This window comes from Nelumbo lutea, chromosome 1 (assembly GCF_056320005.1).
Source record: "Nelumbo lutea isolate HS-2025 chromosome 1, American lotus-T2T, whole genome shotgun sequence".
Taxonomy (NCBI): domain Eukaryota; kingdom Viridiplantae; phylum Streptophyta; class Magnoliopsida; order Proteales; family Nelumbonaceae; genus Nelumbo; species Nelumbo lutea.
This window is the reverse complement of record NC_142684.1, coordinates 57,941,550-57,962,857: the sequence shown is the minus strand read 5'-3', so window position 1 is coordinate 57,962,857 and position 21,308 is coordinate 57,941,550. Positions and strand designations below refer to the sequence as shown.

The 21,308-nt window shown below is 41.3% G+C and overlaps 1 protein-coding gene across 2 annotated transcripts in view; it reads left to right on the top strand.

Annotated features, from left to right (window-relative positions):
• Positions 1-21,048, top strand: part of LOC148874705 (amino acid-ligase) — a 35,615-nt gene extending 14,567 nt beyond the window's left edge. Inside the window, exons 2-4 of one of the 2 annotated variants that reach the window (XM_088964590.1) lie at positions 17,668-17,784; positions 19,869-20,281; positions 20,364-21,048. In XM_088964590.1, the coding sequence (XP_088820716.1) occupies positions 17,668-17,784; positions 19,869-20,281; positions 20,364-20,642 (809 nt within the window). In that variant the 3' untranslated portion in view covers positions 20,643-21,048. The remainder of the gene's footprint in view (positions 1-17,667; positions 17,785-19,868; positions 20,282-20,363) is intronic. The other variant, XM_088964591.1, reaches the window with a different exon arrangement.
• Positions 21,049-21,308: the final 260 nt, after the last annotated feature.

Here is a 21,308-nt window from a genome sequence, read left to right as displayed (position 1 = left end):
GTTTAGACCCAATCCTATCAACTGATCCATCTCAGAATTCGCCCCCTTTTATTGACTGATCAAATCAGCCCAGTTCGAAATGGGCTTAAGGCCCATTTAAGGTTATGTACTCACTTAGCCTTCCAAACTGCTGCCCAGTTGGGCTTCCTTGTATGGCGTGGGACCCAAACATTGATCTACACATCAGCCACATGGGTTCAGCCCAACCTTTGTTACAAGGCTTGGCCGAATACACTGTTATAGATAGTGCACCCCCTGAAACCCATCTTATGGGCTCTATGGGCCCAACACTTACTCTAAGTGGTCCTGGGCCAAGCCACCTTGTAACACCCAGGGACTGTGGGCAGATGCAAGATTAGCCCATCAGGTATTATCCTCAATGGTCTTACACTTAACCTCTCAGCCCATAATGATCAAACACTGCCCGACAAGGGAGGACCTCTCCCTCAACTGCAAGGAACAGCGTTGCACTCTCTGCTTACATGGATCCTAGGAATTAAATCCTTTTGCAAATCATTTCGAAACCATAACATATATATATATATATATCTTTATATATTTTGCAAAACAAAACTTCAACAATTGAAATCGGCTGCCGGCAGTCTTGGTTTCCATCAGAGAGAGTGCATCCCCGATCATTACCTTTGTCCGACAAAAGGGGTTGATTTTGTCACTATGATCACCCACTCAGATGAATTCTCGGACTGCCCCAACATACCCAGGTTTTGACCCCCGCTAAGGATCTCACTGATTGGCACATCAAAGACAGCCCAATCCGACACCTAGTGTAGTATCATAATCGAGTCTAGGGGTTAGGTGTAACTTTTCAGTTTTGCCCATCTATCTCCAAGGTCCAGGGCAATATTGGAAATCTGGTCCGGTTCAAAGGTTGTATTAATCCTACACTGCATGTGCTTCGGGTCTCACCCTGGTAGCTGAGACAAACCACCCCAACAGTTGGCAGTACACCAGTGTCAGCCATGGCAGGATAAATCTCCCCATATTTACCCAATGGTTGTGAACATTCTAAACTAACACAAGTTTCATTAAGTGTCCAGTTTAAGGGTATTACTCAGAAACACACCATAGGAACATGAATCAAATGTGTACTTTATTCATTTACAATAAATTCATAATGTACATAGTTCTGATTAAATCTAAGGGCATACAACTGTCTAACACCTTGGAAAATGCAGTTTTTCTAAAACCGGGAATATGATTCCCGGAAGGGTAAAAGAAAATTTTTGAAATTTCACCCAACCATCTACCATGGTTCGGCCATCTATATGATGGATTTCCCCTTCCTTCAAAAAGTGCCCTAGATTTGATTAAACATTAGTCTTTTCTAATATTCAACACAGGCATTGTCAGTCACAATTCAATTTCCCTAGATTGGTTGGGTTTATCTTTTTAATTTCCAATCATAAGTTATTCCTAGATAGAAATCCTATGGGAGGTTTAAATATTTATGAGTGTGCTATTCATTGCTCAATGTTGGATTTAGCAATGATTTAAAACATAGAGGTGTGACACGAGCCGTTCCACTACCTAGAGGCGTGAGGTGTAGTTTAGAGCATAAGAGGCGTAAGCCTCCTTAAAAGGAGAGGGGTCAAGAGGAAGAAGGAAGAGGAAGGGGAGGAGGAAGAAGAGGAAGGGGGGATCTCATTTTTTCTTTAATAAAATTTTTTTATATTAAGAAGAATAAAGATGCACAACACTAATTGAAAGGGGGTCTTGTCGAAGCGAAGGCGAGCAAGCTGGAGCGGAGCAAGACCCCCTCCCCCCCTAACACACATAAAAAAAAAGAAAAACAAATTGGGCTGCATTGAAAAGGGAGGTGAAGCCCCCCAGCCAAAGGGGCCAGGGGCATACCACTTTCTTTCCCCTTATCTTTTCTTCCCTTCCCTTTCCTTTTCTCTCTTTTTTTTATTCTCTTTCTTTCTTTTTCTTTCTCTTCCCTTTCTTTTCTTTTTCTTTCCTTTTCTTTTTTTTTCTTTTTTTTTTTTTCAGTCTTTTTGTATAGGGTGTGCATGAGGTGTATGCCTCTAGCACGCCTCATGAAAAAAGCACATGAGGCCTCAGAGGTGTCAGTGCCTCTGGCATATGCCTCAGGGCGTTTTGGGAGTGCCTCACCTGGAGGCGCACCTCCAAGCATATGCCTCCCATGCCTTTTAAAACACTAGGATTTAGTGCTTAACTAAATCCCAGTTTGGGAGTGCTTATGTTAAAAATATGTGCTTATTGAATAAGTGCTTAAAAGCAAGTGCTTATTCGAATAAGCACTTGCTTGCATTTGTTACCCAACTTTTTCAAGTGCTTTTTTTTTTTAAAATAAGCACTTATTTCATATTGGGTGTTTGGTAGTCTTTTTCTCCAATAAGCACTTAAATAAGCATTTGTGACTATTTTGTCCTTCATTTTCTTTCAAATTTTCAAAATATACCCTTATGAAAGTACTTTTATTAAATTACTTTTATAAAAACACTTTTATGAAAGCGCTTTTATGAAAAATACTTACATGAAAGCACTTTTATACTTTTATAAAAGCGCTTTTATAGTACTTTTATGAAAGCAATTTTATGAAAGTACTTTTACGAAAAATTTTAATGAAAATACTTTTACGAAAGTACTTTCATAACTATAAAAGCACTTTTATGAAAGTACTTTTATAAAATTCAACTAGGGATAATTTTATAAGTGGTATTTTAAGATTCAACTAGGGACAATTTTGGAAGAAAAGAATTGAACAAGTGCTTATTGTATAAGCACTTAAAGAAAAGTTGGAAATTTGGGCTTAAAAAATAAGCCCTTATTTGTAAAATAAGCATTTATTTCAGGCTTATTTCCCAAACACCAATAAGTGCTTAATGTTGTGGTCCTGGCCCAAATAAGCACTCCCGAACATGGCCTTAATCCTCCTTGCAGCTCCAATTTAAGTCTGTATAATGTGGTTTCTGATTATAGCATAGGATTTAGGAAAAATCATGGTGGGGGCACTCCTTCCATGGCCAGAGGTTGCCTAACTCTTCCATTTCTCTTGCCTCCATAGTCAATTCATTCTTTTTTTATCTGTCTGCATAAAACCCTTGTGTGTCATGAAACATTGGGTTTGGGAAGGGTTTGCAAGGGATGAAAGGTGAAGACATTTTCTGTTGAGGATTTTGTGCAGATTTGTTAGTTGTTTTTGTTTATTATTTGTTTAGATAGTAATTGGGGACCACAACACTCTTGTTGAGACCCTTTGGAGTGATGATTTTAAGATTTTTTTTTTTTTAATGCAGTTTTATGTGTTAGCCACCCTATAAGGGCATATTAGTCATTGTACTTATTTTTTACTAGAAGTATAAATGCCAATGGGGGAGGGTGGCCAGATCTGATTAGCTCTCTCTTTCTTTCTCAACCTTTTCTCTTCTCTTTCTCTACTTCCACAAGAAACTCTTCTTTTCTTTGCAAATTTTTTTTGATGAATAAAAGTAAATTTTATTAATTCAGAAGCTGATTTATGGTTGTGAATTCATACAACATCCCGGGGTGAGGCGCGAGCTGCAGCCCCTCCTTGAATCTTACAAGTAAATTAGGAAAGAAATACAGGAATCACAGCTGAGCCCAAAACAATTCTTCCCTATTTACCCCTTGCTTGGCTAACACATCGGACAAAGTATTTGCTGATCTCCCCACCCACTGTAAAGAGACCAACAGTTCCCTTGTCAACCAACTGAATTTCTTCATTTCGTTCTTGTAGTGCCATATAGCATCTTCAGGATTTTTCAACCAGCCCACCACCACTTTGGAATCCCCTTCAATTATTAGATGATGTACCCCCAACTGGTTTGCAAATTGCACCCCTTGTACAAAGGCTAATAGCTCTGCCTTGATAGAGTCTCCAACTCCTAAGAGATCCGAGTAGAGCAACAGAATCTCTCCCTTCTTTTCTTTGCAGATTTTTAATTCAGAAGATTTCTACCTTTTCCAATGAGGGGACAATAAGGTTTGGGTGCTGGAGTCAAATGTTCTTGCCCTCTTTTTCTTTTCTTTGTCATTGCCTTTAGTTATTCTTAACCTCATTCCTTCCCTCTTAAGATCTTGTAGGATGTCTATGCTTATCCTGAAATAAATACTATTTGTTAAAAGTGGCTCACTGGAAGATGAATACTTTTTAAGTAGGGAAGCATTTCTTAAGATCTTAGTCATGAATATGGATATTGGTATCCCATTTAATATCCTTATATCAAGGGGTGCAACTTGGGTGGGCTTGGGTTTTTTTTTTTTTTTTAATTTGAATGTGCCCAGCTTGAAGGTCAAGCCCAAAGCAGTGTAAAATGCTAACTAAGGGCTAACTCGAATTACACCCCTACTTATATCATGCTTATTGTTATGTCTAGTTTTTGAAGCTAAGTGTCATTTCTTAGTACTAAAATATTTGTCAAAGTGAATTAAACTTCTAACATATACATGATTTTTATGGTATGATTTGTTAATTAAAAGTGTTAACATTATAAAATATTCTCTAGAAGTGTCCATGCATCATCAAATGTCATAATGGTATGTTATCTGACATTGCTATGCCAAGTAATTTATATGTACATATATTTGGGTATCACAGTTTAGAACAGTGTTTTAAAAGGCATGGGAGGCGTATGCTTGGAGGCGCACTCCCAAAATGCCTTGAGGCGTATGCTAGAGGCGCTGATACCTCTGAAGCATACTTCTCATGCGCTTTTTTCATGAGGCGTGCTAGAGGCGTACACCTCATGCATATCTTATATAAAAAGACAGAAAAAGAAAAGAAAAAAGAAAAAAAAGGAAAGGAAAGGAAAGGAAAAGAAAAGAAAGGGAAGGGAAAGAAAAAGAAAGAGAAGAAAAAAAGAGAAAAGGAAAGAAAAGGGAAGAGAAGAAAAGATAAGGGGAAAGAAAGTGGTTTGCCCCCTACCCCTTCGGCTGGTGGGCTTCGCCCCCCAGACCCCCTTGCCTCCTTCTCAATGCAGCCCAATTTGTTTTTTTGAGTTAGGGGGGTTTTGCTCCGCTCCAACGAGACCCCTCTCTTCGCTCGCTCGCCTCCGCTTCGACAAGACCCCCCCTTTCAACTAATGTTATGCATCTTTATTCTTCTTAATATGAAAGATTTTTATTAAAAATAAAGAAAAAATGAGATCCCCCTTCCTCCTTCTAACCCCCTCCTCTTCAGGAGGCTTACGCCTCTTGTGTTCTGAACTACGACTCACGCCTCTAGGTAGTGGAATGCCTCGCGTCACGCCTCCGCGTTTTAAAACATTGGTTTAGAATAACAATTATGCCTAGTGTGTGTTGCTTGTGTATGGTAGTGAGAGAATCTATGAAATGTTTGTGCTAATGGAAATATTGGTCATCCAAATATAGGACACATGTTGGAAATGTTGTATTGAAAAATTGTAAAAATTATATATAAAGTGGAAACATTGTGAAATACTTGGAAACATAGAATGATATTTTATGAAATGATAGAAGTAGCATAGTTACACCCTTTTTAAAAATATTTTCTTGATTTTTGATAAGTAAAATTAAAAATTCATAAAATGAAAAAGAGAATACAGGAGAAAGGTGATAAGATATCACCCGAGAGAAGAAAGACCCTCGAAACAAACATCCAACTCTCATCATAACCTTACAACATATATTAAAATGGAAAAAACATGATTTAATGACTAACAAACTTCTCCCTTTGCACAACATTATTCCCTCCCATCTAATTCAACTTCTTGTCCTTCCCCCTCATCCCACACCTCTCCTCCTACTCCTGTTGTGGAATCTTCAGCCTCTCTTCCTTCTTCCTTTTCTCAAATTCTTTGAAAGCTCTTCTGGAGAAAGCCTCATCGCCCAAGAAAAAAAGATCCAAAGCTTTGCCAACCTCCTCATCTCTCTCAGCAATTTTCCTTAGATCCCCACTTCCATCCTTTACTTCACCTCTAAATTTAGGTTATCGTCTCTCCCAGTTTTTAATGTTGTGAGGCCTAGCATTGTGGGCTTGGGCTTTCTTTTATTTATGTTAGATCCCCACTTCCATCCTTTACTTCACCTCTAAATTTAGGTTATCGTCTCTCCCAGTTTTTAATGTTGTGAGGCCTAGCATAGTGGGCTTGGGCTTTCTTTTATTTATGTTATGTGGTCCTTTGCTATGTTTCTTTCTAAGCTTAATGGGCTTGGGCCTCTTCTATACTAATATGTTCTTTTCTGCCTACTAATTAGGGGTAGATTTGTCTTTGTATTCTTGTCTTAAACCCTAAAATAAATAATAAGATTAGGGGCTGGTTAGATCTGTTGCCCCATTTCTCTCAACCTTTTTCTTCTCTAATTTGAAAACTAACGTGGTATTGGAGCATTAATACTAGTTTTTCTTGGTTTGACATCAAATTAGCTGTTGTTTTTCCCTTTTTTCCTTATTTCCGTTTTTGGGTTGTTTAAAACCCTAGTGTTGGTTCTGGTTTATTGAGTTTCTCATAGGGTTTTCCCCTTGGAAGAAGGTCCAGGGAGATCCATAACAGATTCGGGTATGCTCTACTAGAGCAAGACAGAGCTGGAGTAGTCCTTTGACTACTAGAGTGACCTATAGAAGACAGGTCAATTGTGGACTATAAGTAGGAGGTTATTATCAGACCACACAAGTGGAAGATTTTGGATTTCAACATAAAAGTCTATTTAACCAAAGTTAGGAGGTTACTATAGTGTTGCAGTCGAAATTTGAGCAATAGATGAGAGAGGGTAGAGTTCTGGGACCAAACAAGTTGAAGAGGTCATATGAATTGAGCAAAGGCACCTGCAAGAAAGTCAGAGAGTCTCAAGGTGTGTCCTTGGAGGAGAACTCTCTGATGCTTAATTTATTAATTGAGCAAAAGTTTGTCGGATGAGTAGATGAAGCTAGGTCAACGGTGAAAGTTGAAAGACGATGTGAATGCGCCTCATCTACTTATAGGGGGGGTGCCATGGCTTCTATGCCTGACTCAAGGTTCTTGGTGATTGTCCTTATTGAGATCTTGGCCCGTTGGAGGTGTTTGATCGTGCCTAGTTGGTTGAATCAGTGGTTGGGCTGATTTGAGTCATCGGCGAGTTCCTTGAGTGTTCTGTTTAGGGAGATGCATTGGCTCGGGATTTGATCATGTAAATGGGCCTCATCACTTGCCCCCCACTTTCAAAATTGAGGTGGTCGTCTTGCTTCTTGTCTAGTGAGAGATTGGCATAGTCAAATAAAGTAATTGAGTGGCTTGTTAGAGTGGGTACCGAGTTTGAGCTATGCCGTGGCCAATCTGAGGAGACACAATGGGCTTTTCCTATCCATGTCATGTGGGCTGTACATGTTATCTAGGTGGTTGCATTGCCTTTGCTCGTGTGGCTGGCATTGGTGCTCTCATTAATGCATTTCTTCATCTTTTGAGGAATTTGTTAGAGCAACCCCTTAATCATGAGATGTGTGGCAAGTGTCATCAGAGTGAGATCTGGATCATTGATGAGGGACCGATCTGGCTGGGGGAGCTCAGGTTGGAGGTCTGGCTACAGGACTCGATTCTTTATTTGGCTTGTCCTCCTTGATGCCGATGAATCCCCCAAGGTACCCGCGCCTGATCAGGTCCTCGAGAGGTGGTGCTGGTCGTGGCAGTTGTTCGTTTCGTGGCCGTGGTCTCAATGGAAGTCGCAATATTTGTTTCTATTTCTTTTGTTGTTCTGGGACTTGATTTTTTCAGGCCACCTGACATAGCTGCGGTCACGGATCTGCATCAAAATCTCCAATTGAGGAGCGTTCAATGGCGTGAAGTTTCTGTAGGTCAGCGGTGGAGTCCTCGGTCTTCTGTTTGGTTGCGGTTTTGTCTCTTGCTATCTCTGTCTGTCCTCTCTATCTTGCGGTCGTCAAGGTCCCTCCTCTTCCTGTCGAGATGTTCTTCCTCGTCTCTCAGTTGCGCTTTCGTCTCTTCGACGTTGATATACTTTTGGGCATGTTTGATCAGCGTGGCCATGTTTTGAGCAAGCTTCTTTGATATTGAGAAACTGAAGGGGGAGGGGCGCATGCCTTGCATGATGGCTGTGACCGCTACTGACTGGTTAAGGGCGCAGACTTTTAGGGCCTTGGTGTTAAACCTCACCAAGTACTCTCTTAGGGTCTCTCCCTTCCTCTGTTGCACTTGCATGAGACTGACCGAAGTCTTCCATTGTTGCTGGCTTGTCGTGAACTGTGCCAGGAACTGGCTCTCCAGCTTCTACCAAGAGATGGAGTGCAGGGGAAGGGAAGAGTACCACGTCCGGGCAACTCCTTTGAGGGTGGCGCCGAAGGCCTTGCACATTAAACCTTCAAAGGAACCGTGCAACATCATTAGGGCCTTGAAGCCTTCCACGTGGTTGCTGGGGTCTGCTGACCCGTCGTACTTTTCGAACTGCGAAACTCGCCATTCAGCTTGGGGGAGCTCGTCCACGATGTCCTGGGTGAAGACTAGTTCTTTGGCGGGCTGGTTATTGAGTTTCGTGCAGTGTTTTAAAAGCGCAAGGGCCAATTTGCACTTGAGGCGCAAGGCGCAAGGCGAGGTATGTGCCTTTTTAAGAAAGGCACAAAATTACAAAAAAAAAGCTAAAAATAAAAAGAAGTCAGAAAATTCCAAAAAAAATGCCAAAAAATTTAAAAAAAATGCAAAAAAAATTAAAAAAATATTAAACATAATGTGAATAAAAATATAAACTTAAATTTTAAAAGAAATGATTTAAAAAACCTATTATCTAAAATTAAAATACATAAACATGTAAAGTGTATTCAAATGAAAATATAAAAATAAAAGCAAACATATAAAGCATTTTCAAGCATGTAAAACCCACAATCTCTTTTTTTCCTTAATTGCATTGCTTCAAGTAGTTAATGTGATGTAAAACATATTGCATTCTTGATTCTATGAGTTGCCTTCGTAGCACGCCCCTCGAGGCAAGCCCGAACAAGTCTATGTTATGGTTTGAAATTCTTATTTCTCATAAAAAATAATGATTTTACAACATTCATTGCCTTTTAAGAAAATATTTTATTGCAATGAATGAATGAACAGCATAAGAAAATATGGGGTTCTCGGAGCTTCGCAAAAAGCTAAAAAAAAGCGCATACCTCAGCCGTTAGACTCAAAAAAAGCAAAAAGCGCAAAATTTTAAAAAGGTGCACGCCTAGGTTGAGATGCAAGGCGCATCACGCGCAAGTGCACCTAGGACCTGGGCGAGGCACATACCCCAAAATGTGCCTCGCTTGTGCGCCTAGGCACGTCTGAGGCACGCCTTTTAAATCACTGGTTCCGCGGGCTGAACCATGGGAGGAGCCACGATTCTTTCATCTTGGTTGCGTTCCAGCTCGGTTAGGCGCTGCCTGAGCTCTCTGATCTCTGCGTCCCTGTCGTTTGGGGCTGCATGTGTTACCCTTTCTTTCTTGGGCATTGTCGGGCGATCTTTTACCAAGCTAGACTTTGCGATAGAGACTGGTTGCTGTTGCGTCCTCTTGCTGAGCCTTTCTTTCGCCAGAACTAGCACAAAATGGTGTGTCTTACTGCGGTTGTTGTGTTCACGGGACCGGGTTGAGGAGCCAACCTCCTCAGACCGTCCTTTTGAAGACTGTTGCCTTTCTTGGCTAGACCGTGCCCTATCCTTGTTTGATCGGCGCTTTAGTGAGAACCGGACGCAGTAAGCGTTGGGGCAAGAGGGGAGACGGTCTGAGGAGGTTGTGCTGTAGATTCCAACTTCTGCATCATTGCTAGGATCTGGTTGACCTTCTGTTGCATCGCCTAGACCTGGGCAAGGTCGATGTGGTCTACAGTTGAGGCTGTTGTTGAGATTCGCGATGCAGGGGCTGCGGTGAGAGCAGGATCCGGTTGACCTTTTTGTGCGATTCCCACAAACGACACCAATATGATGCTGCTCGATCTAAGGTGTTCCGAACCGAGGTCACAGTCAGATAATCTTGCCAACTGGACAAAGCCGAGGTGGAAGGATGAAGCCGTGCAGCAAGATCTAAAACCAAGAATAGAGTCAGAGGCCCGAGGAGTTATTCCCCGGGTAGGCACTCCGACGCTCAAGTCAGTGAGAAGAATGAGTTGTTGGGCTGAGTAGTTGAGAGAGCGATGCTGGTCCAAGCAGAGTAACAATATGGGTGCTAGAAAGTCCAAAAGTCCCTTACCTTGAGAGGAGATTACCTACTTATAGTCAAAGATTCGTGTCCGATTCAGATGAAGCTTCTGAGGTTGTCGGGATGAGATTGCCTGTCGAGGTCTTCGAGATAAGACCTAATCCCTGGCAGAGCTATCCTCCTTATCCGTATGATGCTCTCCTATCTTGGTCACGCTTATCTGATGACGTGGTGCCGACGTGGCCGAAGTGATAAGGCGGCTGTGAAGGTAACACGTGGCACCCGGGGCCAGCTCAACCATAACTCAAACAGTTGTAATACTTAACTGTCCTCTATTGGTAAATGGTTGTTCTGAGTCAAGCTATTTCTCAGACTTATTCCAACAAGTTTAGGTTTGCTTTGAGCTACTTGTCATTGGTAGTCTCATCGAATTGCTTGTTCGCAGGGTTGGTAAGTTGATCTTTGTAGGTATCATGGCCTTGGTTTTGAAGGCAAGGTTGAAGGGTGTTTCACTTGTTGCCAACTTGGGTGTAGTTCGGTATGCACATAGAATGTCCAATTCTTCCGCTTATAAGCCATTTGCCTGGTTGAGCCTTGCTTTCAACCCATGCAGTGTCTTGTTTGTCACCTTGTTCTGCCGGTTGGGTTGTGGGTAGTGGACTGAAGTGAGTGTCTACTTGATGTGAGTTGCACACAAAATACCCTAGAGGGGCCATCACTGAATTGCTTGCCATTGTTGGTGATGAGAATGCAAGGTATCCCAAACCAAAAAATTTTCGATCTTTAGAAGCAGTTGTGAGCTTGACTCAGGATAGCATTAAAAACCCTTGACCTTACAACTGACTTAGCTTGCCTTGAACCCTATCCAATAAGGTTAGGTCAAGCTGGGTTTACTGTTTACCAACCATTGACACCCTTATTGCTCAATGCTCAATCTCTCCCTTGTTATGAATTGTTGAACCAAGGTTCCAAAAAAGGGTCACATTGAGTTATCTCTTAGTCTCTAATCCTAAGTGTACCTTGATTTGCAGTCCTTTTATTATTATTATTAAATTTACATAGAATATATAGGGATGTCAACGGGTTGGGTTAAATAGTAAATCTGGCTTGATCCAACCGTATAAGGTTGGGTTAGAGTTGTGTTTGTTTGGGTGTATAGTCAGGCTAGGGTTTTAATTCTTCAACCAAAGTCGAGTTCAGATCTACTACCTGGTCCTGTCAGGTCATGATACCCCTACATATATAGAGTGTATTCTTATAATTTGATATAATAATTTTCCAATAATTATTACAACTTTGCATGTCGTCTTTGTTTTTAAATATAGGCACCAAACTGCTCTTTCTCCATTTTTTGGGCATCCATGATTCGTGCAAATAAACAAGGACCAAGTGTTAAGCCTTGATAAAGATCCATTGTAACTGTAAACTCTTGTATCTCTCCCACAAGTGTTCTAACATTGATTGTTGTACCTTCATGCATATCATTAATTAGGTCCACATACCTATTTGGAACTCCTTTTTTCTCCAAAACCCACCATATTATCTCTTTAGGGTCTCTATCCTATGCTTTCTCTAGATTAATGAACACCATATGAAGATCTCTTCTCTCTAAACTTTTCTATCAATTGTCTCAAAAGAAACATAGCTTCCTGGTTGACTCCCAAGCATAAGTCCAAATTGGTTCTCTGATATAGTTGTTTTATGTTGTAACCTTTGTTTAATTATTCCTTCCCAAAGTTTCATAATGTGGCTCATGATTTTAACGCCACGATAGATATTACAACTTTGTATATTGCCTTCGTTTTTAAACCATGGTTTTATGTCTAAGATCTAGAACCTCTTGTTTGAGGATATTTTTTGATACCCAATATTCTTCTACTAAGGGTATTCAGAGCAATCTTGACTTCATTGAGACATGGTAGGATTTCCTTCTTATGGCCTGGGGATGGACCTGGGGATGGATCATGTATTCATGTCAACAGTTACAGTTCATGAAGCTTTGTGAGGGTTTGGGTGGAAGATACATTCAAGAACATTCTAGAACAAATGACTTGGTCGATTTATTGGGTTCACAACTTCTTGTTGTACTTGTTTTATCTAATATTAATGAAATTTATTCTGTATTGCTGATAAAAGAAAATCTAGAACAAATGATAAAATTAAGGAGGCATGCATTAGAGAAGTTGCTTACTATTGAGTCTATCCATTGTTCACAACTCAAAATAAACTTGTTAGCTTAGAGATGTTGTGGTTACTATTTTTGCTGCCTAATAAGATTGAATTGGTGCCCTTTAAAAGATTCATTGCCTCATGCTCTCCCTGTGGAGATATGTGAAGTGGCCCCACACATGCAAGGCATGCCACCATTCCTTGCCTGTGCAGTGTTGGATTTTGTTCCAAGTCTATTGCATGTACTTGTGGAATCAAAACTTCCTGTGGGCAGGGGCCACTAGGTTTGCCAAACTGCTGTGTTTTCCTCAAGACATGTTTGATTTTTGTACTTGTCTTGGGTATACAAGCAGCTGGATATGGTTTAAGTTCTCTGTGACATTGTAAAGGAATGATAATTGGTTGATCCTATGAGTATTTGTATGCCTTTTCTCAATGGTTAAGCTAAACTTGTGTTAGTATGAACTAATTCAGAATATAAAATTTCTAATGGGTCATTAAGTTAGTTATAGTTTTTTCCAATGGCATATACTACTTGAATAACTGTAGTAATTCTAGAGCTAATACGTGCACCAAACCTGACTTCTGAAAGTAGTGTGTTTATGATATGGTGATTAAATGGTATCCACATTTAAAAAGGGCACTATCGATTGAAAAAAGTAACCTGTTAAAAATATATGGTTTTAATTTATAGTAATCTATGCCATATTATCTTTAGGTTACTCAATGAAATGATAACAACCCAATGAAATAAGTGGTTGGTTCTCATACAGTTGGATAAGATCTTTATATATGAGATATTCTTGGTGGGATCCAATGGTATTGGAGATTGACCTCCTGTAGGTCTCCCCTACAGCTTTGGTTGGTACGGATAAAGGCATTTTCATTGTATCTTGGTCTCTGTATATATAATCATGATGACCTCCAAATCCACCCAAAAATGAAACCAATCTTATTAAGTTTGGATACCTTGCCATCTTGGCTTTTGCTTTATATTACCAAAATAAAATTCTCAGTTCATATTTTATTTTTATGTTTTATGTAGCCATTCGATAACAGCTGAAGTGACCAAATTAAACGACTCAGTACTATGTTTTTACTGAGTGAGTTATGAAGGAAGTCGGAGGTTGTGAGCTCCTTAATGGCCGAAGATGAAGCTAGGTTGATTACTATACCCTTGTATATTTTAATTTCCATTACCCTACCATTGTTAATGGGCTGGTGAAAGACTTTTTCCTGCAGGAATAGGTCTTAGGGGGAGATCCCCTCTCTTTGTTCCTATATACTCTTAGTTGAAAAACACACCTGTAGTAATTCAGAAAAAATAAAAAGGAGAAGAAAAGAAATAATTCAGTAGAAGTTTGTAGAAGGAGATGAGAGAAGAAGAGAAGGTAAGAGAAGGAAGAGAAAAGAGAAGAGTTTGATCTCTTTCTCTCTAGCCCCTTTGATCTCTTTTATTCTTTTAATTTTATTCTAAGTACAATTCTATGAGTGCCCTTAATGGGGGGGGGGGGCAACACTTAAAGAAACAATAAAAAACAAGTAACAGGCCCATAACTAAGGCCCACTACTCAAAAAACGTAAACATAACATGACTCATAGTTGTCAAGGTGACACCTAGGCGACAAGGCACCCTTTGAGGCTCACCTCGCCTAATCGCCTAGTTTTGTACTATGTATTATAAAATACTTTTTTTATTCTTTATTTTTTGACATTATAATTATAAAATAGGCACTATTAAACTAATATATTCATTTTGTGTGTTTATACACTAATTTCTTTTTATTATTTTCTTATTTGTTAGGGTTTAATCAATGCAAACATTGCTAAATGCTCTATTGAACCCTCAAAAACTTTAAAACCTGAACCCAATAAGTAAGGAAGAACTTAAATTTTGTCTAATCAACACATTTTCTACTACTACTTTTTTCTTCTTTTCCTATAACAAAGATAAGGGTTCAGCCCTTATATTTTTTGAATGTTCTTTTCCTTCTTTTTCTTCTTCTCACTAAAACTTTGATTTTATATACTATAACACAAACTCTATACGTTTCTTATGAAAATTATGAATAATTATAAAGGAAATATGGTTATGGTACCTAGGGAACCACCCTAGGATCTATGTTTTCTACATAAAAAAATCCATTGCCTAGGCGCCTGCCTAGGCGACTAAGCACTCCCCTGTCACCTAGCCTCGTCTTGGTGCCTTGAAATCTATGACATGACTTCAATAAAATTAAAGAAACTAAGGCCCGTTCGGCCCATTCTTACTACACTCTTGTTGCGGATGTTCTTAGTTTGCTAATTTTGAGGGCAAATAGACTTGGTGGTGGAGGGTAGGTAGAGGTGGTAAGATTGCTACCTATATAGAATTTGCATATGACATCATTCTTTTTTGAGAAGATGGAGTGCAGGGAGATAAGAATTTCTTGTAGTGAGAATGGGCTGAATGGGATGCTACGAGGGTTGAAATAGAAGCACTTCATAAAAATAATACTTGGGATATTGTTGCTTGTTAGTTAGGAATGAACCTGTTGGGTGCAAGTGGGTTTACACTCACAAGTATCATACAAATGGGTCAATTGAGAGATATAAGGCACGTCTTATTGCCAAGGGATATACCCAGGTGTATGGGATATATTATATTGTGACTTTTTCTCCAGTTGCTAAAATGACTTCTGTGAGAGTTTTTTTATCCTTAACAGTGAGTTGTGATTGGCCTCTTTATCAGTTTGGTGTTAAGAATGCATTCCTGAATTGTGATCTCACTGAAGAAGTAAATATGTCCCTTCCCCTTGGTATATATGGTAAGGAGATGCAAAGTAAGGTGTGTAGATTGAAGAAGTTACTTTATGGCCTGAAACAATCTCCACATGCTTGGTTTGATAGGCTTAAGGCTGCTCTTGTTCAGTTCGGCTACACTCAGACTCAATTAGATCATACCCTCTTTGTTAAAAGGAGAAATACTTTGGTTACATTTTTTATTGTTTATATGGATGATATTGTTATTACAGTGATACAGAAGAAGTTAATGGTATCAAGAAGTTCCTCAATTATGAATTTGAGATTAAAGACTTAGCAAAGTTGCAATATTTTTTGGGCATTGAGGTTGCTAGGTTTAAAGAAGGTATCTTTATTTCTTAGTGGAAGGTATCTTCTTATTGAGATTGGAAAACGTGATGCTAAACTTGCCTCCACCCCTGTTGACGTGAATTATTAACTCAGCTAATGATGGAGAACTTTTAGTAGACAGGAGAGTGTTTCAGAGATTACTGGGGAAACTTCTTTGCCTATTATGATTCGTCCAAACATTTCATATGCTGTGAGTGTAATTAGCCAATTCATGCATGCTCCTAGAAACAGACATATGGCTGCTGTAGAAAGGGTATTATGCTATCTTAAGGGAACTTCCAGAAAGGGTATACTATTTGCTAAACATGGTCACATGAAGGTATAAGCATATATAAATGTTGATTGGACAGATAATGGTGATGATAGGAGGTCCACTATGGTAGCTGGGAACATTGTTTCCTAGTAGGAATGTCAACGGGGTAGGGTAGGGTAGGGATGAGGAGCCACTCCCCATCCCTGTCTCCACGAAAATCCCCATCCCCGTGGGATCTCCACTCCTTGTGATTTTTTATAATGTCAATCATTTTGTTTTTGTTTATATTTTATTTAAAAATTTAAAAGTAAAATAGTTAAAATTTACATTCCTATTAAAAAAGATTCAAATATATTCAAACATATTCAACCATATTATGAGAATAAAAGCTATCGGGGGGGGGGGCTAGAGAGAAAGGATCAAACTCTTCTCTTCTCTTCTCTCTTCCCTTCTCTTCTTCTTCCACAAGCCTCTGCTGAAATCTTTCTTTCTTCTTTCTTTTCTTCTCTTTTTCTATATTTCTGAATTATTGCAGGTGTGTTTCACAAATTTACAATTGCTGATTGAGTGCTTTAAAGTGATCGGAGTGATCTCCGATCAAAAAGTAAACTTTGATAAGGGTTGCATTGTGGGGATTAATTTGGAAGAGAGCACTATTAGAAGGTATGCTAGAGTCTTGGGTTGTTCTGTGGTGCAGTGGCCATTGAAATGTCTAGGACTACTGTTAGAGTGAAATGTAAAAACTGGAACTTTATGGAATCCAGTGGTTGATAAGTTCAATAAGAAGCTTGCAATAAAGGAAAAGAAATTGTATTTCTCATGGGTGTAGAATCACTTATTAGAGCATACCTGGCCAACCTTCCATGTACTTACTATTGGTTTTTATATTATAGGATGCCAATCTCAATTTTGAAGAAGTTAGGAAAGATTATGAGAGGTCTCTTGTGGGAGCCTGAGGAGGTTTAAGAAAGAACATTTAATTAGGTGGGAGTTGGTTAGTAAGAGTAAGAGAGAGGACTAAGGGCTGGGCAGACTGATTCATAGGAACTAAGCATTACTTGGGAAATAGCTTTGGATATTCCCCTTTTTATTTGATGAATAAGTACCCCATTGATCAAGACAAACTGTGGTATAAGGTTATTAGCAACATTCATGGTCAGGAAAAACTGTGGAATAAGGTTATCATCCATGGGTGGCAAGTTGTAACACATTGATCAAGTTCAAAGCTCCATGGTTGCATGGAGTGGTCCCCTCCAACTGCAAACCAAGTTAAATTTAATTTTGATGGCTGTATTTTGGGGAGCCCCAGTAACACAGCCATAGTTGCAGTCTCCAGAGATAGTTCTGACTAAATTTTATCTATGTTCTCAGGTCCTAAGGAATTGGGTGATTCTAACCATTTTCACCATGATATCTTAAAATATTTTTTACATAGAAATAGAATAATGGAGAGACGTCTGGCACCTTGCCACGGTAATTCTTCTAATTGTTTCTACTTGATGCCCCAACCTGCATCAAGTATCTGTCAAATTGAACATCCTTGGTCAATGAATGGTGTGACAGACATTCTGTACACTACAAATAGTGACTCGATATCTTTCTGTATCTTTCATCGACGGAATTAATTAGTTTACTACATTACTGATTCATGATCTTCCAGGAGCTCATAACCCTAGAGATGGTGAAGGTGGGAATCACCAAACAACAGAATGTGATGGCCTTGCCCTGACAAAGAAGGCACAGCTGAATGATGTCAATCAACTCAAGAAGCAGAAGATGAAAGAAAACAACTTGGATATGTTAGTTTGATGTAATATTGTATACTGAATTTTAGGAGCCTCTACAGTTACCTCTGCTTGTTCTAAGTGCACTGGATTGTATTGGCACTATGGATGATTTTAACTACTGTTCTTCCATTTTACCAAAACTACATTATTTGCTCTTCTTTTCAAGAAATCCATAAGTTTTACAACACCAATAAATTTTAGTTGTGGTTCTTCAGGCGTTGAAGATGGGCTTCATCAGACCATTGAGTACATTGGCCTTGGTTGTAAAAGAAAGACATGGCTGGAAGAATTCAACTTGCTTAAGAAGAAAAAGTTAAATGAAACCAATTCAGGTACACTAATTTTAGTCTATACTCATTTAAAACATCACGAAATGTTCTAACTATTAAGTGACTCTTTGTATTGGGGGGACGGGATTTGCAAGCATCTAGAGTCCGTGCTCTTTGAGGCCATCAAAAGAGTTTTTGACAATCATTGGCATTGAATAAAATGCAATATCAAATGCCTATTGATGTAGCAGATCAAACTAGATGAATCTGCATGATAGCGGATCAGGGTGGGGTGGCGCGAGCTGAAAGAGCTAGAGAGTTAAGAGAGTAGAAAAATCATGCGTACCTTGTGTCATTGGGGTTGGTGCCTTTATATAGTTGAGTCATCGTGGGCTTTGCGGATTGGTTATAGGATCTTTGCCCTGATGGGATTCGTTTTCGCTTTAATTGGGGCATAATACATCAATTAATAAAGATTATCAATTCCGTCCGATCCGGGCAGGGAGAAAATTAGGCTTGCTGTTATGTGGCGTGATCTCGTGAGGTTCGGAGTCTATTGGAGAGACTTCTGGGATCGTTACGTGGTGGTCCAGGTTGGTAGCCCCGAGCTGATACTTAAGTCTTTTAGTTTTGAACTCGATTGAATGTCGATGTGACCCTAGCTCTCTTTTTCGATTCCACATCTATCCATTATGTCTAGCTTTAGTTTCGATAGCCTTTTAGATGGGAGCGGTGAATTTGTTGGAGCTGAGGTGGGTACCTCGGCTCAGGCCGTAGATCTTCGTCCTACCAAGGAGGTTACTTCGGGTCAGGATGCGGTCCACGGTCCTCCCGAGGTGGACTTACTCCGGGGGGAGCGAGAGGCCTCTGGTAGCTTGGCTTCCACCTCACAACGAGGTCGGTTGCCAGATAACTTTGGCCTGTCAACAATGACGGCGGACGGGCTCCTATCCTTGGTACCCCGGTATAGACTTCTCAACAACTTCGTCTACAGTATCCCCTTAGGTAATTTCTCTTGGGAACATGAACACGACGAGATCGTGATCTTCGAGGAGCAACTCGTAGCTGGTCTTCGTCTTCCACTTCATCCTCTGATAGTCGAAGTCATAAAATTATTCAACATCACCATAGACCAATTGCACCCGAACTCAATCCGCAATGTCGTAGGAACCATTTCTCTTTTTCACGACTATAACCTTCTTTTCGACCTCGACATCTTTTCTTCTATTCTTTCTGATGATGCGCGATCCAGTTGGTCCTAATTGCTGATGGCCTTGCCTCTGATGGAGCTGAAGATACTTGAAACAAGGAAGGAACTAGAGATTTTCGGGGAGGAACCCAGTGGGATTACTCCGAAGCTCAAGTTAATATTCTTGAGGAGGCAAGGAAAAACAAGAGATTTGAAGACCAGAAAGCACAAAATGACATACCCCATTCTCTAGGGGAAGAAGGCCTTTTATAACCACCCAGGTACACTCACTCCCAAACTTTTGCCAGATCGGGTGCCGTCACCTCTGCGGGGACAGACATAACTGCCACTGTCTTCCCTGTTAGGGTCGTCTCTGCAACGACTAAGATGGTGGTAGTAAGTGGCTGTTGAAGTGCGGTTGTCATGTGTCAGACCCCTAATCAGTCAGGTGTGCTGCCTCCGGGTACGGATTTCTATGGTATCAGGTACGGTTTGACTAGTCACGTGACCTTGAGCCGAAGTGCTGGGGTGGTTCGTGAGGTGGCCTTGAGTTCGGATAGAAGTGTGGCCCGAACTGACCTGAGGTGGGCCATCTTGGGTTTTTGCTTTTTGCGGTGTTCCTTGTAAGGCTCGGGGTCTCCAAGGGAAAGCTCGGGCTCTTCCTCCTGGGAAGTGTGGGTTCCTTTTGGGGGAGCTCGGGTCGGGCATGCCGCTATGCCGAGCTGGCGCTCCTGCCAGGTCATACTCTGTTGCTTCCACGTGTCGCTCGGCCAAGGGGTCGGGCCAAATCTCCCTCCATCAATTGCCCCCTAGGATTGGGCCCAGCTTGGGCTCAGATGCAAAGATTATCTTACGGATGCCAGACTTATCTAGGCCGGTCTGAGTTCGGGTAGGTTTCTTGCTCAGTTCCTTTCTCTTTTTTTTTTTTTTTTTTATTGATGCCGAGCTCCTTTTGTAGGTGTCATGGAGGCGAAGAAGACTCGAGGTGCCTACTTGCTCGAAGGGATGAAGAGGCTAAAACGGGCTACCAAGCGGGCTCGCGCTGGATCTCCTCGAGCCGTGGAGCCCGAAGCCCCAAGTCGTCCCCCAGTCATCGACCTGGAGTCTCCCAGGGAGCCCGAGGTGGCTGGGCCTACTCCGGAGGCCGCAACGGAGCCTGAGATAGTAGAGGCTCGGGATATCGATACCACAGCCTCCCACACTCGGACGGTGCTCTCCAGCTCGGGGAGCCAGGAGGGGGTTGGTAGCATACTGACGCCAAGCTACGCTCTTCGCAAGAGCAAGAAGGCTGTCAACCCCGAGGAGGTTGCGGTGTGGGCTGACCTCCCTCTAAGTCACATCGGGGCGTGCGCTGCGTCACATGCTATGGTGGTAAGTCGTAGTGGTTTCTCTTGGTGTTTTCCTTTGTGCTATTATTCTCTTCTTGTTGGATTGACTTGTTCTCGCTTGGTAGTTAAACTCCTCCATCCATACCCTAACTCTTCAGGCGGAGAGGGACTTGAAGTGGGCACAAGCTGCCAAGGAGACTTCTTACGTGGCGCAGGCAGAGCTAAGGGCAGCGCAGGCCGAGCTAGAGACAGCTCGGGAGCGGATTCATTGTCTTGAGAGCGATGCTTCGGCTCAGAAGACCGAGTTGGAGAGGCTTCAGAGGGACAACGGGGCTCTGAGGCTTGTGGTGAAGAACCTCGCGACCTCGAAAGGGATCTTGGAGCACGAGGTCGAATACCTCTAGGCCGATATCAAGGAGAAGACCGAGATCTTCCTCCAGGGCCTTGAGGATGCTAAGGTGAAGGTCGTCGATGACTACATTGCTTCGGCGCGCTTTGATGACCTGATGGTGGGCTCGTACCGGAGGGGTTTCAAGTTGAGCCAATGGATGATAAAGCATGCGTACCATGAGCTCGACACCAGTGCCATAACCACGTCGCGCATCACTCCGGAGATGGCTGCCGCGGCTGACGATGATGCGGACTTTGAAGACGAAGCGGACCCTCTGAGTGCTGCCGAGGTTCCTTCTGAAGGCAAGGGAGATGTACCCCCGAGTTGATGTATGCCGAGCCTGCGAGCTCGTTTTTGTTTGTTTTTTCTCTCTTTTTTGGAATGAAATGTAAACAAGATATTTTGCAATGAAATGTCCCTTTTTTGGTTAAGTGTTGTGCACTGTCATTTTCTCTCTTTTTTTTGCCGAACTGCTAGAATTAGGCCTCGAGGCGAGTTAACGTAGTAAGGCTATACGCCCGATTTGTTCTTCGCCTGGGTTGGTTAACGTAGACTAGAATTGGGTCCCGGGCTATGCACCTCGGGATCCATACTCGTGCAGCTTGCTTTGGCGCTAACACTTGGCCTTCATTGATGAGGTGCCGGGGTCCTTGTTAGCTCGGCATTCTGGCCCTTAGGC